Source organism: Elephas maximus, chromosome 1 (assembly GCF_024166365.1).
Source record: "Elephas maximus indicus isolate mEleMax1 chromosome 1, mEleMax1 primary haplotype, whole genome shotgun sequence".
NCBI classification, from domain to species: Eukaryota; Metazoa; Chordata; class Mammalia; order Proboscidea; family Elephantidae; genus Elephas; species Elephas maximus.
Window position 1 is genome coordinate 63,177,520 of NC_064819.1, and position 21,454 is coordinate 63,198,973.

At 40.3% G+C, this 21,454-nt stretch overlaps 1 protein-coding gene across 3 annotated transcripts in view; it reads right to left on the reverse strand.

Moving 5' to 3' along the window:
* KIF13A (kinesin family member 13A) overlaps window positions 1–21,454 on the reverse strand; it is a 227,833-nt gene that overhangs the window by 15,590 nt on the left and 190,789 nt on the right. For all 3 annotated transcript variants that reach the window (XM_049884625.1, XM_049884617.1, XM_049884635.1), the window contains 13 exons: window positions 20,415–20,547; window positions 20,086–20,232; window positions 17,020–17,058; window positions 14,920–15,019; window positions 13,408–13,534; window positions 11,214–11,269; window positions 9,080–9,204; window positions 8,645–8,821; window positions 7,691–7,783; window positions 7,383–7,535; window positions 5,328–5,405; window positions 1,362–1,409; window positions 228–333 (listed from right to left, as the gene is read on the reverse strand). In XM_049884625.1, coding sequence (XP_049740582.1) covers window positions 228–333; window positions 1,362–1,409; window positions 5,328–5,405; window positions 7,383–7,535; window positions 7,691–7,783; window positions 8,645–8,821; window positions 9,080–9,204; window positions 11,214–11,269; window positions 13,408–13,534; window positions 14,920–15,019; window positions 17,020–17,058; window positions 20,086–20,232; window positions 20,415–20,547 — 1,382 coding nt within the window. The remainder of the gene's footprint in view (window positions 1–227; window positions 334–1,361; window positions 1,410–5,327; window positions 5,406–7,382; window positions 7,536–7,690; window positions 7,784–8,644; window positions 8,822–9,079; window positions 9,205–11,213; window positions 11,270–13,407; window positions 13,535–14,919; window positions 15,020–17,019; window positions 17,059–20,085; window positions 20,233–20,414; window positions 20,548–21,454) is intronic.

The window sequence follows — 21,454 nt, forward strand, 5'->3', positions numbered from 1 at the left end:
AAGTGTTATACAAAAATCCTAGTATTGATATTTGGATACACAATGGGGAAAAAAGCAAAAAGAAATTGAAAGAATATGATGTGTTCTGTTTAAAAAGAGAGTTGGATCTTCAAGCTAATTAGAATTTCAGCTTCAGATCTTATACACCACCCATGAAAGACCTTCTTTGTCATGCATTTCCTAAGTACTTATAAAGAAATATCACTGAAAAACAATCTCACTGCTACCTTCTTTACTCCTTCGAGGTGAATCCCTGGGTAAGGTTCCATAACATGCTACATCTTGGTAACTGGAGCTGTAGTCAGACATGTCTAACTGGTTCTCCGGCCAGCCCTATAAGATAAAAGTATGGATTAACTGTAATTAAGTCCTTCTAAAATGAGAAATGAAGCAAAGATTTGAGTTCCTTCTTCTTTTTTTTTTTTTAATGAGGGTGTATGCCATACTTTGTTTTTAGTACGAATTTCGAAAACAAAAAAGTACTGAATAACAAATACTATCCTACTCAAGGTATGAGTAAATGTTAGTATTTTATTGCATTTGCTTAAGATTTAATAAAATCCTCACAAATATAGGGAAATCCTCTTTTGTACCCTACATTGTCCCATTCACCTTCCTCCCCCTCCCAGACTCAACCACTTTAATGAATCTGGTATCTACCTTGGGTGACTAGGTAACTTAAAAGCCAAATTGAAACACTTTCGAGAATGAAAGGGTTCTATTAATAACTCTGCCTGGGCAGCACGCATAAGCTGGAAACGTCCCAGGCAAACCAGGTGGTGTGTTTACACTACGTATATTTGAGATTTAAAAGTTTTAAACAGGCATAAGATACTGGGGTACTAAAAGGAGGAAACTCTTGGATATACAGAAACTTATTTCATATTCCTTCAACTTCTCAAGAGTTGGCTGCCTCTAAGGACTAGATTTTAAACTTCTTGAGGACATAATCTGCATTTATTCCTTTTGAATTATCCACAGTCCTTGGATACAATTTGTGCTCAAGAAATATTTGCTGAATAAGATGGTGATGCAAACTGCCCTTAATTTTAAATCCCTAATTTTATCCAGTTGGGATAATTTTGATTTTGCTATGGTGAATGTAATACTTTACGCAGTTGATTGAGTTAGACCCATAAAGATAGATATTTAATTATGAGTATACAGAATGCTAACATAACACTGTAACACTAAGACCGCAGAGCAATTTCACGAGTATTTTAACTTGAAAACGGAGATATGGAGAGAATAGTTCGCCTAAGATTAAGATGGTAAATCCAGAGATTTTAAAAATATCACTATCCCCTGACTTTCGAGGTTTAGATTATGCTTGGGCCCTATCCATGTTCACGTGGACACACCTTATCATCTTCGTCAAAGCCAGAAAGGTCTGGTCGACTGGAAGAGACCTACAAGAGATGAACGGTTTTTATTAATGTGGTTTTTTCATTTAATATAATTATTTTTTCTAAAGAAATATAATGTCACAGATACATTGAAGCCTGTTTGACCCTCTCTTCATGCTCCTTCTTTCTTCCCAACCCTAGCAGTAACGACTACCCTAAGTTTGGAGTTTATCATCCCCATACATGTTTTATGTAATCACATGTGCATATATCCATAAGCAATATACAGCATTATTTTGCATGTTTTTATATTTCATGTAAGCGGTATCTTACTATACACTTTAACAGTTTAATTTTTTACTTGTTCCCTTCTCCTACTGATAGACATCTAGACAACTTCTAGTTTTTTTGTATTACAAACTGTGATGCGACGAATGTTCCTCTTATTGCCTCTAAGTACCACTCTAACAACATCCCGCAAGTATTGCTACGTGTTTTGTTTTCAAAGTAATTAGTTCTAATTACATCCTGTATAGCAATGGGAATGGCTATATATCTAAAAAATGGATGTCTGGGTTGTAGATAAGGTATGCGCATCTTCAGTCCTGTTCTTCCATGGGGATTTTAAGATTAGCTTTAAAACTGAGCCCTACAAAACATGCTTTTGGGGATTTATAGGTCAATGTAAGGAGAAGTGACAGTATGTTTATACTATGTGTTCCCATCAATGAATGTAGTCTGTTTTTCTATGAGTTGAGGCCTTCTTTTTGGTTATAGCTGTATTCAGCTTTTCTACTTCTTCTTGATTCAGTTTTTGCAGGTAATTTTAATTTCATTTAAGCTTTTGCATTTATTGGCGTAATATTATTCATGGTTTGCTCTTATGATGTCTAAGCCTCTGCTCTATCTGTAGTAATATCCTCCTTCTTATTCTCAAATTTCATAATATTTCATCTTCTTTCATGTTTTCTTTTCTTCCTCAAATCAATCTTAACTAGAGATCAGTCCATTTTACCAGCCTTTTCAAAAAAATCTGCTTTCCAGCTTTGGTGACCCTCTCAAGTGTTTCATGCATCTCTGTCCTAATCTTTAGTGTTTCCTTCTTCCTTTGAATTGATTAGACTTCTGCTCCAGTATTTATGATTTCCTTCCTTGTTTGAACTTATTCTGATTTTCTTTTTCTAACTTTAAACATTTTTATCCATAAAGATTTCACTATGTAACTCTAAAAGTTAAGGAACTCTTTTTAAAACCTTAATCACAATGCCATTATTGCATCTTAAAAATTAAGTGATTTCCTAAATAGTATCTAATACCCAGTCAGTGTTTCAATGTCTCCAGGTGTCTCATAAACTTTTTTACAGTTAATTTATTTGCAACAGGATCAAAAAAGCTCATACATTGCAATTGGTTGATATTTTCTTTAATCTACGATTTTCTTCTTTTCTCTTTTCCCTTGAAATTTAATTAAAAAAAAGAAAACCAACAAACTAGGTTATTTGTTCTATGAAGTTTCCTACAGTCTGAATTTTGCTAATTGAGTCCCTATAGTGTGCTCTAACACTTTTCTCTGTGTTAGATGTAGAGGCTTGCATACAGGTTCAAAAAAAAAAAAAATTTTTTTTTTTTTTTTTGCTAGAATACATCATAGGTGGTCTTTATTTCTTAAGCTAAATGCTTAGCTCATTATTTTTCAGTCCTCTTCTTTCTAGTTAAGAGCTGTACATTTCCTAATACTAGCTCTTAAGCTTCTATTCTCTCTACTGTCTGGTATTCTGCTGTGTAAATGGAATAATAAGAGAATTTAAGGCTAATGACAACTCTCCAAGTACCACTTTAACTGCACCCCACAAGTATTGATGTGCGTACCCTTTTCATTATTCTAATTATTTCCACCGTATGACCTCTTCTTTGATATGCTGAGCTAATTAGAAGTTTGTTTTCCAACTCCCAACTGTATGGGTCTCTTATTATCCATCTCTAATAACTGCACTGTGGTCAGAAGATATGTCCTATATGCTATTGATTATATGCATTTGCTTTGTGGGCTACTGCAAGGCAATTTTTGTAACTGTTACAGGTTTTAAATCATTTTCTGGCAATTCTAGAGGTCAGGAAGGCCAATAATACTATCTTGGAGAGCTCCTTACTTTTGTTCTACTGCTTCTATGAAACAGACTACTTTGAAGTGGTCCACACACTCATCTGTCCTTTCTTCCCATGACAGTGTCCCGCTCAGCTAGAAGCAGCTTCTGCTAATTACCTTTTCTAGATAAATCAGTTGAGGAAGATAATCAAAATGGTCAAAGGCAAGACTAGGAACCAGGGTGCTTGGCTTCCTGTCACACTGATGGGCCTCACAATAAACCCTGTCACAGCAGCTAAAATGGGACATTTATACTGACTCAAAAGCAGCACCCAGGGGCTCTCTGGCAGCCAGGATACTCCTTCAACCTACAAAGTTCAAAGAGGAATCTGGCAGAAGAGAAATGATAACGGACTACTCCCTAAACTCTTCCTCCCTCCCATCTCAAGCTCTATTTGTCTTTATGTCTCAAGAAACTTCTTGCCAGAAGATAACTTTGTGAATGTTGTTGTTGTTGTTGGTTGCCGTCAAGTCAATTGTGACTCAGGTAACCCCATGTGCGCAGAGTAGAACTACTCCATACAGTTTTCTTGGCTGTGACCTTGCAGAAGCAGATCGCCAGGTTTTTTTTTCTGAGGTACTGCTGGGCGTATTCGAACTGCCAGATTTTAGTAGTTGAGTACAGTCTGCGCTATCCAGGGTCCTTACTTTATGAATAGGGATTTGCGGTGCAATGAATTACTTAATATGGCCTGTCTAACCATGGTCTTTGTGACTTAGACACAATGACTGAGCGGGATTATAGAAATAAACTAATTGTGGCCCACCAAGGGGAATTGGTCAATTTTGCCATCCTGCTAGGCTTAAAATGAGCCACCTAAGAGGCAGGAGGACAGGATCTCACCACTGCCAAGAAAGAAGAGCTAGGAGCAGAGCACGTCCTTTGGACCTGGGATCCCTGCACTGAGAAGCTCCTGGAACCAGAAGACTGAGAGAGGGAGAGAGAGAGAGCTGTAACACTGAAGACGGTGAGAAGCAGTGGCAGAAAAACGGCAGCAGGAGAGACAGGTAGGAGATAGCACAGTGGGCTTCCCAGCCCATGGAGCAAGAAAGCTGAGTGCCATTGAACAGAAGGCTTGCTAGTGGTATAGGGTGTCTCTGGGCGCTAGGTGGAGCTAGGTTTGCTGACCCATGGAACTAGAGCTGAGCACCCTCAGGTTGAGGCTTATTGGAGGAGTGGGGTGCCTCTGGCTACTTATCAGCAGAGCTAAAAGAGCTTTGTAATACTTACCTGAGCAGGGCAAAGATCGAGGGGCCAAAGAGAAGCATGCCTGTGGGCACAGATGGGAAGAGGCCGTCCTGGTGGAAGAACTATATCCTAAGTGTTCCTGAACCTGAACCGAAGCCTGTCACTTCCCTAATAAACCCCATAATCGTGAGTATTATCGGTGAGTTCTGTGTGGCCACTGCAATGAATTATCCAATCCAGCAGAGAAGTAGAGAGTGCCATGGGAGGGATGGTGGGTGTCAGAACTGGTAAAGATGGTGTAGAGAGGAGACATGTCTAACTCCCACCTCATAGGAGTCAGCCTTGGGCTGTTGATCTTGATTCTCTTTCCGTCTTGTGAAGTTAGAGGAGGTCAGATGCCACCTTCATGCCATTTTCACAGGAATAGTAAGATTCCATTAAAGGAAAGGCCATGTTACATGTGACTATGTCCTCTGGTGTGCTACCCTGCTGCAGATGAGTGGGTTTGGCACTTTGGGAGCTCTATACCAGCACCATATGGTCTACTCCCACCTTGTAAACCCCAACCTCATGTCCCCTCATGTCCTCCACTCTGAATTCTGAGATACATCACGTAAGAAGCAGATCCATGGAGGATGTAACTTACGTTATGAACATTTGGTGTACTAAGGCTCCTCCGCATATGCCGGGCTTTGGTGGAAAGTGCTTCTTTTACAGTGACGGCCTGCAAATACGTAATAGTTTGAAAATAACATTTCTTATTTTTTCCCTCTGATTCCAAAAGTAATCTTTTTTGTGTGTAGAAAATACAGAAATTAAAAATTACTTCAATACTGGTGACTACTGCACAACATGGGGAATGTGGTTAATGGCACTGAATTGTTGTTGTTGTTACATGCTGTCAAGTCGCCTCCAACTCATAGCAACCTGATGTATAACAGGACAAACTGTACATGCAAAAATTGCTGAAATGTTTTGTTATATGTATTTCACCACAGTAAAAACTTAAAAAAAAAAATCACTTCAATCATACACACGCATGCATCTGTATTTAGAAAATAAAATCACTGTATTTACTTCTTGGGGTTTTGCTTTGTTTTGTTTTTTTAGTGAAAAAATACTTACTGAGTACTTGCTATGTGTCAGGCACTGTGATAGGAGAAGAGGGGTTAAGAAGACATTGTCTTTGCTTTTAAGGGAGCTTTACAGTGTGATATTTCAATACCCTTTGGTAAGTGCTAATGGTAGAGATAAACATGGTACCATGAGAAGACTAAGAAAGGAAAACTTAATTTGGTTAGGTCAGTCAAGGTCTGAGTAGGTATTAAGGATCACTTTCTGGTGGGAAGTGATAATTGTGCTCAATTTTTTTTTTTTTTTGGTAATTTGACCACACACCTAATATCCATAGTACTTTTTTTTTGTTTTTAATTGTGGTAAATATATATGAAACAAAACATTTTTTATTTCAACAATCTTCACATGTACAGCTCAGTGACATTAATTATGTTTATCATGTTGTTTGACCATCACCCTCATCCGTTCCCACATTTTTCCATCACCCTTAACAGAAGCTCAGGGTGCCCTAAGCAATGAGTCCCCTCCCCACTCCATCCACCCCGGCCTCTGGTACTTTCTAATAAACTTTGGTCTTTATACACTGGGCATCCACTTGTTGTTTCGCTTCACAATACACCAAAAGGGTTTTTTTTTTTTTTCATAGATAAAATCAGGAAAACTGCTGAAACAAAGATATTTATGCTGTGAGTTTTTCATATAGGAGGGCAGAGAAAATGAAGAATACCTCTAACTACATAGCCATCTTACTTGCAAAACTACCATAAACTTTTAGGAAGGCTATGGTTTACTCAGAAACTCTGGTGGCACAGTGGTTAAGTGCTAAGGCTGCTAACCAAAAGGTCGGCAGTTCGAAGCCACCAGGCACTCTGTGGAAACCCTGTGGGGCAGTTCTACTCTGCCCTGTAGGTTTGCTATGAGTCGGAATCAGCTCAATGGCAATGGGTGGTTTACTCATGTGGCAACTTTAGGTGGGACTTTTGCTAAAGGAAGATTTTTCTGACAGACTCTAATCTTGGCCCTTCTTGTTGATCAACATGTGCTTCCATAAATTTACTGCCATTGCTCTTACAAAGTAGTGCCTCTTCTGTCTTATAGCTACTTCCACGGCCTAGTGGATGATTTTCTCTTGAATGTCCTGCTGCCACCTCAAAAGTTAGCCTGGGTTCAAAAATTAGGGAGGCAGTAATTGTCCGTGGTTAAGCACATGGTCTCTGTAGAGTCAAGCTGTCTGGGTCTGCATCCTGGCTTTGTACCACTTACTAGCTATGTAATCTAGGGCAAGTTAGCCAACTTCTCTTGGTCTCTATTTTCTCATTTGAACATGGGGGTTCCCAAAGTCCTTACCCTATAAGGTTATTTTGAAGATTAAATGAAATAAATATATCTAAAATACCCAGGGCACAGTGCTTGGCAAATAGGCAGTATTCAATGAAGTTTTGCTGCTCTTAATACTTTTGCTACTGTTTTGTCCGAGTCACTTCTCTAAAAAGATAGCTACTCGGGTGTTTCTTTTCTGGTAGATTTAGAGAGAAGGAGTTTGATAAGTAAATTTCTCTTTGTCTGTATAGGGCTGGGGACTGGTAATCTATCATCTTCCAGTCCAGACATCCCAGTTACTTGCCTGGCGGAGCCGTTCGAGACTCAGAATGTTTTCCACCTGCAGCACACCACGTGTGTACTTCTCAATGTAGGTCTCCCCATCCGACGTGCCTTCGTTTTCACTCCTTGCTGCCATGAGAGCCAACGTTTCCCGGTCCTCTATCTCCTCTGTTGCCTAAAGGGACAGGAAGGCAATTAGAGTACTTTCACTTGAGCATTATTTTCATCAAAATTTTGGTGAGAAAATGATTTTAAGGTTTTGAGAATTTAGAGTTAACATCTTCTCCATTATTTACATATCGATACTTTTTAAAGTAGTATATATTTTACCTTTGGTATATTGGATACTATTTCATAGGTGACACCACAGGAATAAAATATATTTTTCAATGATATTCTCCTCTTCAAACTCTGGGTGAAACTCTGATAGAAAAGGAAAGCAGTATTAAGAGTTAGGTAAAAAATTTAGTATTTTACACAGTGGTTAAGAGCTAGGTCGCTAACCAACAGGATGGCAGTTTGAATCCACCAGCCGCTCCTTGGAAGCCCCATGGGACAGTTCTACTCTGTCCTATAGGGTCACTATGAGTTGGAGTTGACTCGATGGCAATGGGTTTTTTGGTTTATGCATTTGATACACATACATACTATTCAGCAAAACAGAAAAAAAGCTGAACCTAAAAATTAGAATCTCCAATCCTGTGTGACAATAATGCCCAGCTATCATTTGATTTGGGGATTAGATTACAGAATTTCTAGCATATTCAGGTGTTTGGTGGTGGTGTCCCTTTCCTATTGGCTGCCTCCCTTTTGATTTCTTCAGGGTTCAATCAGTCTATGAAGGGACAGTCAGAAGAAAACTGGAGAGGATCAGTTTTGTTGACAGCACCGTTGAGATGAGATTTGGAGAGACAGTAGATGAGGGCTTATTTGGAGCCCGCATTTCGTCCTGCCTTTGTCACTATCCTCCCTGGATCTGACACTTAATCTCTCAGTGCCAGTTTTTCCAGTTTTCGAGCAGTGAAATATCATAGCTCTCCTGCCTCCTAGAATTTTGGGTCTCCAATCAGTGGAGGTAGAAAAGTCCTTTTGTGGATGACGTTCCCCTCTGCTGTCCTCATGCCCCGCTACCTTGGGTAAATGAGAATCAAATGATAACTTGACCAGCGTGGTAACATCCTGCACGCCCATTGCATTAGCCCCACAGAAGAGTGCTCTGTGGTGACAAGAAGGAGAAAATTTCAAGCTCACATACACCACGGCAAACTCAGGCCCTGTAACTACCTGTTTATTGTAAATGTTGGCTGCAATCCGTTTTCGCAAGACTAACTCCATAGCAGCCGGGTGGCTGAGCTGGACTGTGGTCTTCACGATGAGGTAAATCCTTTCATTCTGGGGTGTGACCCTATTCAAGTGGACGGAATCATGTACTGAGGAGTCCCAAGAGGCTGTGGCTGAAACCTAGGAGTGGCACAAGGATGGAGGGACGGAAACACAAAACAACTCAGGCGTAGCTGTTCCACATCACAAACCAGGGGAAAAAAAGAAATTCAACTTTATTAATCCAATAGGTCTCTTTCCTCACCTTTTTTGAATGCCAATATACATGTTTATTTTTTAAAGTCCTCATTCCTCTATCACCAAAGCAGACCACCACAGTTTAATGGGCAGACAGCCATGAACCTGAAGCCATGGAAGAGAACCCGCAGGCTCCCTTACCTCATCGTCACTATGCTTTATGATGGGCAGGTAGAAAAACTGGCTCCCGTGCTCCTTGGGCAGGATGGAGTTCACACCCGATGCATGAGGGCCGACAAGCTGCTCATTGGCACTGAGGTCATCGGCTAACCATACCCAGGGCACCGAAAAAAGGAGAGGGGGAGAGGGAGTCAGGTTTTAAGCAAACATTAAAAATTTTTAAAATAGGCTTTTCACAGATGAAGTTTACACAGAACACATTTTCCTTTCTTTCTTCCATTCCTTATCTTGCAATTGAAATAGAGACTCCAAGATACTACTAAAAAACAAACAAACCAAATCCGTTACTCTTACGTCAATTCTGACTCACGGAGACACCACGTGCATCAAAGGAGAATTCTGCTCCCTAGGGTTTTCAATGGCTGCAATCTTACAGAAGCAGGTCTCTAGGCTTTTCCTCCATGATGCCGCTAGGTGGATTCACACCGCCAACCTTGCATTTGGCAGCAAAGTGCAACCTGTTTGTACTACCTAGGGACCTACAGATACTACCATGGGAGCTAAAAAGGTGCCTTTGTGAGTCTACTATAAAATGGACAGAATATATTCTATATGTAGGCCTAGGAGCAAATATTTTCACAAAATAAACTCACCTTAGAATTTTGTAAATTTCTGGTGTCAATTTTTCCTATAACCTAATGGTAATGTTAGGTTTGTTGTGTTACTTACACAACTTAACACTAAATTAGGGATTTCAGCAGTTAAGTTACCAATTTAGAATCAAAGTTCTAAGCACTTGGGAGAAATAGGAAGATCATTTTATTCCAATGCCCCATCCAATGTGGGCTTCCCCTTCACAAATTTCTGTAAGTGGTCATCAACCTTTGCTTGTACACCTCCAGTAATGGGGAACTCACCACCTTATGAGGTGACCCCACAGAAGCAAATCTACTTTTTTTTTTTTTTTCCAAATTGTGCTTTAGGTAGAAGTTTACAGAGCAAAGCAGTTTCTCATTAAACAATTAATAGATTACTGTTTCGTGATATTGGTTGCCAACCCCGCGACGTTTCAACTCTCTCCTCTCCTTGACCTTGGGCTCCCCATTTCAATTCGTCCAGATTTCCTATCTCTTCCTGTCTTCTCGTCCTTGCCCCTGGGCTGATGTACCCATTTAGTCTTGTATACGTGGTTAAGCTATGTGTATTATTTTTTGTTTTATAGGCCTGTCTAATCTTTGGCTGAAGGATGAACCTCAGGAGTGACTTCAGTATTGAGTTAAAAGGGTATCTGGGGGCCATACTCTCAGGGTTTCACCAATCTCTGTCAGATTAGTAAATCTGGTCTTTTTTTGTGAGTTTGAATTTTGTCCTTCATTTTTCTCCTGCTCTGTCTGCAAATTCACTTCTATGCTTTAAAACAATTCTTCATGTGAGGGACCAAAACCAGCCTCCCTGTATCTCCCATCCATCCATTACTGGTCTTCAGTCTAGAACAGTGGTTTTCAGGGTGTATTCTGAAGAGCCCTAGGGTCCTGAAGAAGGGCCTGCTAGGAGCCTGCCTACCTCCAAACTCAGCAACTCTGCTTTTATGTTCTACATATGGGGTTCCACTTAAGAGTTCATTTTGACAAGGGATTTTATTGATAAAAAACATTGAAAACCACTGTTATAGGTTCACCCAGGTTCGATCTCATTGCTGTACTAGAAAACAACTCTTAAGGTAGTGTTCTTGTATCATAGGGTGCCACTGGCATCAGAATTTTCAGGAGGGTTGGTCCGCAGTTATAAATGTGGATTCCTCCGCCTCTACCAAGGCTAAAGATTCAGAATCTCGCCAGCGGCGGGAGAGGTGATTACATTCCAGGTAACTTCTAGATCCTTTAATATTTGAGAAAAACTGCTCTAATGTTCTTGTATGCAGTTCTCGATCTCCCCAAGTACTCTCTTTTTTTTTTTTAATGAAATATCCACGTCTATCTTCCAATGATTCTAAATGTTACGCTTATACATAGTTGATTGGAATAAAAATGTCATCTAAATATGGCATATGAGTAATTAGAAAAGTGACTTAAAGATCAAAATGATGTGAGTCTGACTAGATTACAAACCTTAATGATAATGGGATTACACCCCAGGCCTTTAAGTGTCTTCTTACCGTTCAAATCAAGGAAAAGAACTGGTATGTGGGTTTCCATTCCAGGAGGTGGGATCCTAAATTTAATAACAAAATTTAATCATAATAAAATATGTGTTTTACGTTCTGTTAAATAACTAATAAAACACCACACAGGCATGGCAGCAGGACAGTATCATTGTGAGATACAGGATCTATTAATGAACTACTTCCACGTTTCCTGACCTCCTTGATAATACAAATCATAGAAATTATGTGACTTACATAAACTAAGACTAGGAAGAAAGGCTTGGAGATTGAGAATTAGCCAATGGAAACCTTATGGATCACAACAGAACACTGTCCAACTTGCTTGCTCTGGACATGTCATCAAGAAGGATCAATCCCTAGAGAAGGACATCGTATTTGGTGGAGCAGAGCACCAGAATGGGTGAGGGAGACTCTTGGGGAGGAAGGAGTGGTTTAATAGCCACAACAATGGACTTGGACATGATGGTGATCATGAGGATGACAAAGGACCATGCAACATCTCATTCTGTTGTACTTAAGGTCACTATGAGCTGGAGTCAACTCAACGGCAACTACCTATCTTTCCAGTTAAAACAAAGATTAACTGAAGCCTTTCTAAAATCATTTCTATTGATGGGAAAAACGGAGAGAGAAGTTAAGAGTGGGGACAGGGGACAGGATTGGAGCCTAGAAGAAGCAAATGAAAGGGACAATATTTAAGAAGATCAAAGGAGAAGAGAATGAAAGATGTGAAAGTAGGAAAGAGTGTGTGCAGGAGAGACCAAGGTAAGGCCTTATCAAAAACTGGCCCATCTGCATCAGAAGCACCTGGAGGGCCTCTTAAAATCAGGAGTTCTGGGCCCCATCCTTTCTCTTCCACATGAGAAGAACTAGGGTTGCGACCCAGGACTCTACATTTGACAAACACTCAAGATGATCTCAGACATGCTAAAGTTTGAAAACACCTCAAATAAGAGAGATGTGGGTAAAGTGAACTAGCCTAGAGGGACAGCTTGAGGAACAAAGGAACAAAACGGAAGTGGGATGAGATGGCTGTCCAGGGTAACTGGCTGGCAGCTGCATTCCACATGACCTATAGGACCTGGCACAACAGGAGCATTTGCAGTGAGAAATATCAGGTGACAAGTTATATCCTTGCAAATTCTGATTTTTAAGTTTTATAAGACAGACCATGAAATCAACTATACTTTCATTTATCATCAGGGTTTCCAATGACTGGGATTTTTGGAAAGTAGATCAACAGACCTCTTTTATGAGGCATCTCTGGGTGGATTTGAACCACCAACCTTCTGGTTAGTAGCTGAGCACTTAACTGTTTGTACCACCCTGGGACTCCTCCATTTTATCATTATAGACACATATAACATCACTAATATTTCTATGCCTCCCCAAAAGAGATGCTGGGCATTGTACATTCTGTGTACAAAAGGAATCTGATTTCTCTTAAATATGTAGGATGTTTTATAAGAAGAATGAGAATAAGAAGCAGCAGCAACTAGTATTCAATGAATGGGTACTAAGTACAAGGTATTTTATATACATTATCTCTAATCCTCATAACAGTACCAAAAACGTAACTCTTTTTTTTATTAATAGATTCGGAAGCAAAGCATCAGATAAGTTAAATAACTTGCTTAAGGAAATACAGTCAAGAGCTGAAGCTGGAAATGAAATCCAGATCTCTTTGACTCCAAAGACTCTGATACCATGCTACTTCTCATGAGCAGATAATAGGATTGATCGCTTGATTGATTCAATCATTATTTGTGCATTGCTGAAGTGCTTTCTTACTGGTACACTAGACACCAAACTAGATAGGCACTAGGGCAAATAAGAAGATATATTTTCTGCCCTCTTCAAATATACTCTGAAACATCCTTCTTTCAAGCCAAAAGGAAAGAATTTCTGCAGATGAGAGAACAATGTCCCAATTGCTTCTGCAGAGCAGGAAGTGCATGGTATTGGATTCCCAGCCAGGTAAATGGCAGGAAGTTGGCTGCAGTGCGGAAGAAGGCGGGAGGGAGCGGAAGAAGGCGGGAGGGAGCGCTAGAACGTTGCCCTTTCCTGCGCAGCTCATGTTGGCTAGCATTTGTTGTGATAATCCTGGAAAGTCACATGTATAACTTCTGCCACTGACACTCTGTACTATCCTGCCCTGCCTGCCTGGAAGGAAAATGGGACTCACCAGTCGGCGGGAGCGCCGGGGATGCCACTGCCTGGTGCTGGGACCAGCACAGCGTTCCTCTCCTCAGTCAGCCCCACCCACTGCTCCACCAGCCGGGCTTCCCGCTCCACGTCATCCTCTGTCTTCTCTGCAGAGCAAAATGAGGAGTGAGTGCCAAGAAGGGAGCAAGTGCACCTTCTAAACTTAAACGGACAGATTCTTACTCAGTGGTAACCACAAGTGGTTTAAACATCCACGGCGTTCCCAAACAGGAGCTGAGACTTCTAAGTTTAAGAATGAGTATGCAGATAACCTTGGGAAGCTAAGATGCTAGCTTAATGTGCCATAAGGTGGGAAGAGTAGAAACAGCAATGGGACAGGAAGCAGAAGAAGGGTTATTTTACTGGTTCCATAACCCGGCAAAGTTATTCAACAAATGAGTCTTAGTTTCCTAATCTGTTAAAGTGGGATACCTGTCACATCTACTTCATGCACTTGTTGGAACAACCAAATGAAATAATGGGAGTGATACTGCTTTATAAAAAAACTAGATACCATTTTATAAAGATGGGGGATTAAAATGCACCATATATTCCGCTCCTTAGAATCAACCTTTTTTGTTCCATTACAGAAGGAATTTCACTGACATACACTAAAGTCCTCTTACCCATAATTCAATTCTGAGGCTACCTATATGTAGTCAAAGTGAGTTTTCATTAGCAGGCTGAGCACAGACACAAACTGACACCACGAATGTTGAGCCAGGATGTTTCAGTGAGGGAGGATTTTTGCTGACTTCTGCAGGAAATGGATTAACACTCATGATGCATCCTTTGGTGCATAATCAATCACAGTAAGTGAACTGTAAAGTCAGGATGAGAAACTAAGGATTTTACGAGCACAGTTCTACTCTAGAATCTAAGAGAGCCGTGGCCAGCGTTGCCAAATGTCATCCTTGGGGCTACGTGGCAGACAGTGGTGCAGCAAGGGGCAGCCCTGAAGAAGCTGGGCTCACGGCTCTGGCCAAACAGTAGCTGGGTGGTGACCTACCAATGCTGGGGTTTCTGAAGTGACCCTTTAACTGCTGTCAGTCCCAAGTTCTGACCCTAGAATACATCGTATTGAGGTATTGATCTTATTTGTGTTCCTAAAAACAAAATTTAACGTTTAATGTCACCGTAAAAGCACAGTTTTAATGAAAACTGTATCACTTTCACGTTCAGAACTTTTGAAAACCAACACTCTACAATAAGATTCGCTCACGTGTATAATTTTTACAAATTCAAAAAAACTAAGATACTATGTCTAACAGTGGAAGAAAACAACCCAGCACTATCATGTAAAAGTGAAAAAGCTATTCGCAGAAAAAAAATTTAACGCCACATGCCTTCTTTTCTTTTTTTTTAAATTTGTGGTAACTATATAAAAAAAAAATTTTATATATATATATAATTTTTTTTATATAGGTAAGAAAACATTTGCCATTTCAACAATCTTCACGTGTACAGGTTAGTGACATTAACTATCACACACCTTTTTTATTGCTGACTTTTTTAATCTGTTCATCTAAGTATTCCCGTCGTTTAATGAGTGCGTCAGACCACCTCTCTCGTACACAGTTTAAATCTTCTTCCTGACATCAGAGAGGAAAAACATTTTGCTGTACAGTGCAGAGACAACCATTTCTTTTACTTTTTAAGGATATTTAAGTTGATTAGGAAACTTTTCATTAGGAAAGGCCATTGAATATAGCTGTGTGATTAATATGCGAGAAAGCAAAGAGGTCCCAGCAACACTGCATGCTGATCAAGGATCCCATTACTCAGAAATCAGAGCCCCTGGATCTCCAGAAGGATAATTATACTGAAAAGCAAGACATCTCCAACTACACCAGCTGCTGGATGGTTTTTACAGTGTGTGTGCATTTAAATCGAGGCTATTCATTGGAAGGATTTGTGATTTCAAACAGGACACCATGAACAGAGCCCAAACCATGGAACAGCAAATGGGATGGAACAAGACAGCCATTACATAGTTCACAGTTCAGTGGCCTGATAACACATATTATCTGAAATGCAAGAATAGGTAGGCAGAGACCCTTTCGAACTTGTTGCAAAGGTTTCACTTCCAATAACTACCATCAGGCTAACCCGAAACCTCCCATGTGACAACCCCACATGCAGTCAGCCATGCTTTAAGAAATCCCAGAAGCATCTGTTGGACTTCGCTGTGAACGAGACAGGAAGCACACAAACAGCCCGCAGGACATTAGTAAATGGCGTCACTGAGAACCCGGGGGATGATGAAAACTTCCCTTTGTTTGTTTTTGTTTGCTTTCTTTCTCTTATGAGGAGGGAAGGAAAACCCACCAAGCCTATTCAAAATGCTGACTTGCCTAATCCCAGTCTAACGCTTAAGACTTAACATTAACAACTGTTGTTGTTGTTAGTTGCTGTTGAGTCAAGAGACTCAAGGCGACCCCACATGTTACAGGGCAGAACTGCTCCATAGGGTTTTCTTGTCTGTAATCTTAATGGAAAGGAGCACCAGTGGTGCAGTGGTTAAGTGCTTGGCTGCTAACCAAAAGATTAGTGGTTGGAACCTACCAGCTGCTCCATGGGAGAAAGATGTGAGAGTCTGCTTCTGTAAAGATTACAGCTTTGGAAACCCTATGGCACAATTCTCCTCTCTCCTATAGGGTCACTATGAGCAGGAACCAACTTGACAGCAATGGTTTTTTTAATCTTAATGGAAGCAGACTGCCAGGCCTTTATTACCATGGTACTACTGAAGGGGGGTGGTGCAAAGCATTTGTGCCACCTAGGGACCTTACGTTAAGATAGACACATGCTATTTGAGGACTTCTGAGGCTTCCCCTACAATGCACCACAGTTTACATACAGGGAAAACATCTTTTTAAAGCTTGTGTGAAGAATCAGTGCAAAGACTGGGAAGCCAAACCCAGAAAACATTATCTTGGTTTGCTGCTCTGACCACTATTACCCCCATTCCATGACATCAGGTCAGTGAGTCTTCATGAGGTAAAACTTCTTGTCTACACATATTTTCTAGATTCCCAAAAAGAAAACGCTGAGACTTGAATTCTACAAGTCATGGATAACTAAGCTCATCCCTAAGGACAGAAGAAAACTGGCTAGAACAAAAACAAAAAAATATGTGCATAAAATGTCTTCAATATTCTCACCCAGCAAAAGTCTTGTAAAGTAAAGCGGCATATTAGAACAACGCCAGTCTCTTGGATAGAACCAGCAAAGTGCAGTTTAGCATAGGAAAGACAAGACCCTAGCCCAAGATTATGAGTGGATAACTGTGTGATTTTTAAGATTACTGATTTGAATACAGTGATGATGCTCTTTTTTAGCAAGGCTTTACAAGCTAGTCATTTCAGATGGCATAGCAAAAATGCACAATCTGGTTATAAATTTTGAGCTGACAAGGAAATCTGTGGAAATAGCACTGTAGCCCTGATTACGCTTAAAGCAAATCAAAAGCCAGGGAAAAACTGCATTCTCAGTCTCCTGTCCTTCCTCCTCCTTGCCGCCCCGCTTTGCGAACGCTGGCCATTAGCAGTAGCTGTGCCCCATGCCACAGGATCGACAGCAGCAGTAATACCTGATAACTATCCATATCATCACCATCCTCATCATCTCTCTGGGAGGAAAAAAATAAACACAAAGGACATGCATTTTTGTTTCTCAAACAGCACACAAAGAAAATAATCCTATAGCTTAACACATACACACACTATGCTGGACAGCTCACAACATCAGCATAATAAAACACTTAATTGAATCTCAAAAAGTTTAGTGGATTTCATTCCGTTGCCTCTAATTATTTAGAGATTTTAGGGTTTTTATAAAGCGAGCGGTCACCTGAAAATAAGAACTCCATCGTTATGCAAATAGTTGGCATGTATTGACGGGTAGGCTATTTGACCGAGTGAGGTCTGGGAAGGGCCTAGAAACGCAAAATGGCACAACTAGAAAGGACTAGAAAAATCTAGAGATTCTTTTGGGAACCTTTAGTTTAGCGATGAGGAAATAAAGGCCTGGAAAGATGAAATGGATTAACCCAAGGACACCTGGATACTGGCAGGGTCAGGACTAAAATCCAGGCCTCTGGTCTCCAATCCCTTCGGTCATCACAAGCAAAGCCCACAGGGAACCTAAGGCTACACTGGGCAAGATTCCATACCCTACTACCACAATGAAAGCACAGGAAATTATTTTGCCCATGTGGATCTATCAGTATCCACTATCGACCATGACAAGACCCCTGGGAAAACTGTAACTGTCTCAAACCCATGGCAACATTTTATACTTTTGTTGCTACTGTTAGTTGCCCTCAAGTCCATTCCAATTCATTTTATACCATTTACTTAAAATAAAAATTTTGGCAAAAACTTTTTTTTGGGGGGGCAAAACTGAAAATCACCCTGCTAAAAAGAATTCTAGTTGAGACTATTTTCCTTAGACACAAGGATTTAGGAACCCCCCATCTGTAGAGACCCATCCAGACGAAGATGGGCCCTACTCAAAATGAGTGCTGGGCCTCCTGCCGCCGCCTTTCCTTTTCCTGTGCTTACTGGAGGGGCTGATATTCAAACAGGCAGTTTGTGGAGTGGCCTAGTTAGAGAAGAGACATTAAACTGTTGGTTTTTGTTTTTCTTTTAAATGCTTCAAAAATATAGTTAAAATTACTCTCTTATCTGTGTAGGCTTCAAAATATACTTGGGTTTTTCTGTTTTCGTTTGATTAAGTGATAGATCGTTATCATTTAAATGACTAACTTCTTAAGTGAAAGTCTAATACTGAAGTCATTTTTCTAAATATTAATATTAATTCTGAATTAATATGGAGCCTCACAGTAAGGATAAAAGGACAGATGCTCATATCATTTACAACAAAGAGCTACTTAGAGAAACTGAAAACTGGCATCAACTTTCATGATGTGAAACTGCTGTGAAATCAGCATATCCTGGGTTGGTCTGAGCTATTCCAAAGTACTATGTCAACAACAACAAGAAGTTACTGGACATAACCTTGAGCATGGCAGCAAAGGGGGAAAAAAATCTTAAAATAGCTACAGTTTAGATCTGTATGGCTTGTACTATGCTCTTTAAAGGGTTTGTAGCACTGCAGAAAGGTTAATAATTTAGAGCTCAAATTTCAATAATCAGTTTTAACTCCAGGTGGAGTTGTTAAAAAAAAATGCAATTAATCAATAAATCCTTATCCTATTCCTCAGTGATCATATCCTGTATCCATACTGATCATATTCAGTGATCCATATTCTGTAGGTCACAGTTTAGGACACAGACTCACTGTTTAATCTGTGACCAGAGACTTATTAAGCCATACAGTTTTATTGCCGAAAGGGACCTCTGAGAATTAAGAAGGCCACTTCATCATTTTAGAGAAGAGAAAAGGAACTTGAAGCACAATTGACCCAGTCAAGGTAACTATTTAGTAAGGCTGAATTAGACTGAAGAGCCCACATCTCCTAACTCCAAGTTAGGGCTCTTCCTACCTTTCTATCTGCAGCCACCCCAGAAGATGACCACCAAGGGAGTGACTGATCTGGGATGAGAACACATACAATCCAATGTCCTACTTCACAGGCAGCACACACAAGGAAAAGTTTGGCGGATGAAATCTCTCCGCAAACAGAACAGCCCCTGTCCTTGGAATCTTATTCATCTGTTCCCCCAGGCTCTGAAAGCCAGAGGGGTCCTTGGCCTGAGGCCGGGAAGGCAAGATCTGATCCAGCTACGCCTGCCTTAGAGGCAAATAGTCTGCATAGGGATTTTTAGCCTTCCTAAAAAGCTTTTTTTAAAAAGCTTTGCCTGAATGCCAAAAGGAAATTGAGATAGAAGATGAATCATGCTCAAGACTAGCTGGGCTGATGCCCAGACTCCACAGAGAACCCAAAGGAGAAAAGTTTTCTCCTCATCAGGATTCTTTAAAGAGGAGGAAGCGTTCCCTATCACATACTGCAGGGAGGGAGCCAGGATGCGCTGCTCTGATTCTCCCCAGACCCTAGTTCATGTCTGGTAGTAAACTGAGGGCTTTGTGAAGTATATGCACTCCTCTAGACCACTGGGGGACAAGTGCCACTTCTCACAGTTTACGCTCAGGGAGTTCTGAGGAGTCCTGACTGATAACATGAAGACCAATTCTTAGAGGTTCTAGTGTATCTTTTTTTTTTTAATGAGAACTTTTAAGATTTAATGCATGGAGATTCAATGAACAAAAATGATCATGAAATCAATTTTTGATTTAAAAAAAATAGAGATTTCAAAGAGCTGCTAATTATGCCAGCGTATGGGACAATATTATGATAGTGATAAAAGTGTATTTGGCCAGGCCACGATGCCAAATATCCAACATAATTTGGGCCAGATATAAAATGAACCCTGCCCAGAGTAAATGAGTACTGTAGCATTAGTCTGTGTGTGTTTATAAATAAAACTATTATTATTATTAAACTCTATGCAAATAAAGAATTTTAAATCTAGAAGAAAAGTCACAGATGGAAATGTGAATTGGGGGCAGATATATGGTTAAGGCACAGAGATCTGTTATATTCCCAAATAGGTTCCCATCATAGCTCATTACCTGATTTAATGCTGTATCAACCAATCTTTGTTAAACACTCTTTTTAATCTGTTTGTCTTACCTGGTAACTGTCCAGCCCTCTTTGGAGTTTGGTAGACCTGGCCGTTACGCAGCCAATGGATACTGACAAGATGGCTTCAACCATAAGAGGCAATGTCCCTGAATGCTGTACAGGCTTCACTGTTACTTGCACTCTACGGGAATGACCCTGCAGAAGTGGAGATGAGGTGGGGAGTGGGTGCCAGGGGGTGAAAAGGGGAGATGGAAATAAAGAAATAGAAAGAATTAAGGAAGAAAGAGGCAAATAATTAGAAGATGCCCAGAAACTGTGTATAGGAGTGGGACAGAGAAAAAACATAAAACCAAACAAATAAAAAACATACGTAGTACCTGTCTTAGTTGAAAGATGCCTCCCGTGTTGACATCTTTTGCCTGATGAAGTTCCACAGCTGTGTATTCCCCCAACTCATTCAATTCTAATATGGAGATCCACATTTCTATCCTGCGAGTTACTTCGTTCCACCTGCAAAACCACAACCCAACACACAACCATGTCATCACCCAGGAAAATTACTGGTACTAATAGTAAAAAAGCCACCATTCACTGAGCATTTACTCACCAAGATTCTTTTTCTTAATGAGCTCTCAGAACAGCCCTATGGTGTAAGTTTTTTCTGTGCATTTATTTTATTGAGGCGGAGCTTCATTCAGTGAGATTGCCAGATCATTAGTATGCGGTTGGATGAGTTTTCACAAAGGCATACACAGCGTAACCCACACTGCCATGACTTCAGGAAGTTTCCTCATGCCCTGTCCCATACAATCTCCTCACACCCCTGCAGCAGCCATTTAAATGCATAGAGTAATTTTCTCCATTCTAGAACTTTACATAAGTGGAATCAGGCAGTATGTCCTCTTTTGTGTCTCACTTCTTTCCTTCAGCATAATGTTTTTGAGATTCATCCAAGTGGGTACAGATAGTTCTCTTGTTTTTAATTGCTGAGTAGAATTCTATTGGATGACTATTCTACAACCTGTTTATCCATTCTCCTGTTGCTTGCAATTTGAGAGTACTATGAACAAAGTTGTCATGAACATTTGTGTACAAATCTGTTTGTGAACTTATGTTTTCCTTTCTCTTGGGTAAGCTCCCAGAAATGGGACTGCTGGGTTACAGAATAGGTGAATGGTCTACCTTATGAGAAACTGCCAGTCTTCTCCCAGACTATGGCTTGCTTATTCATTTTCAGAAAGGTGTGATTTTTTTTTGAAATTTTTTTGATGAGCACAAGCTTTTAATTTTGATTAAGTCCAACTTATCAATCTCTTCTTCCACAGTTAGCGCTTTCTGTACCCTCTCTGAGGTTTTGTGACTATCTTTGTGATCGTTAAGGTTGCGTGTCAACTTGGCTGGGCCATGACTCTCAGTG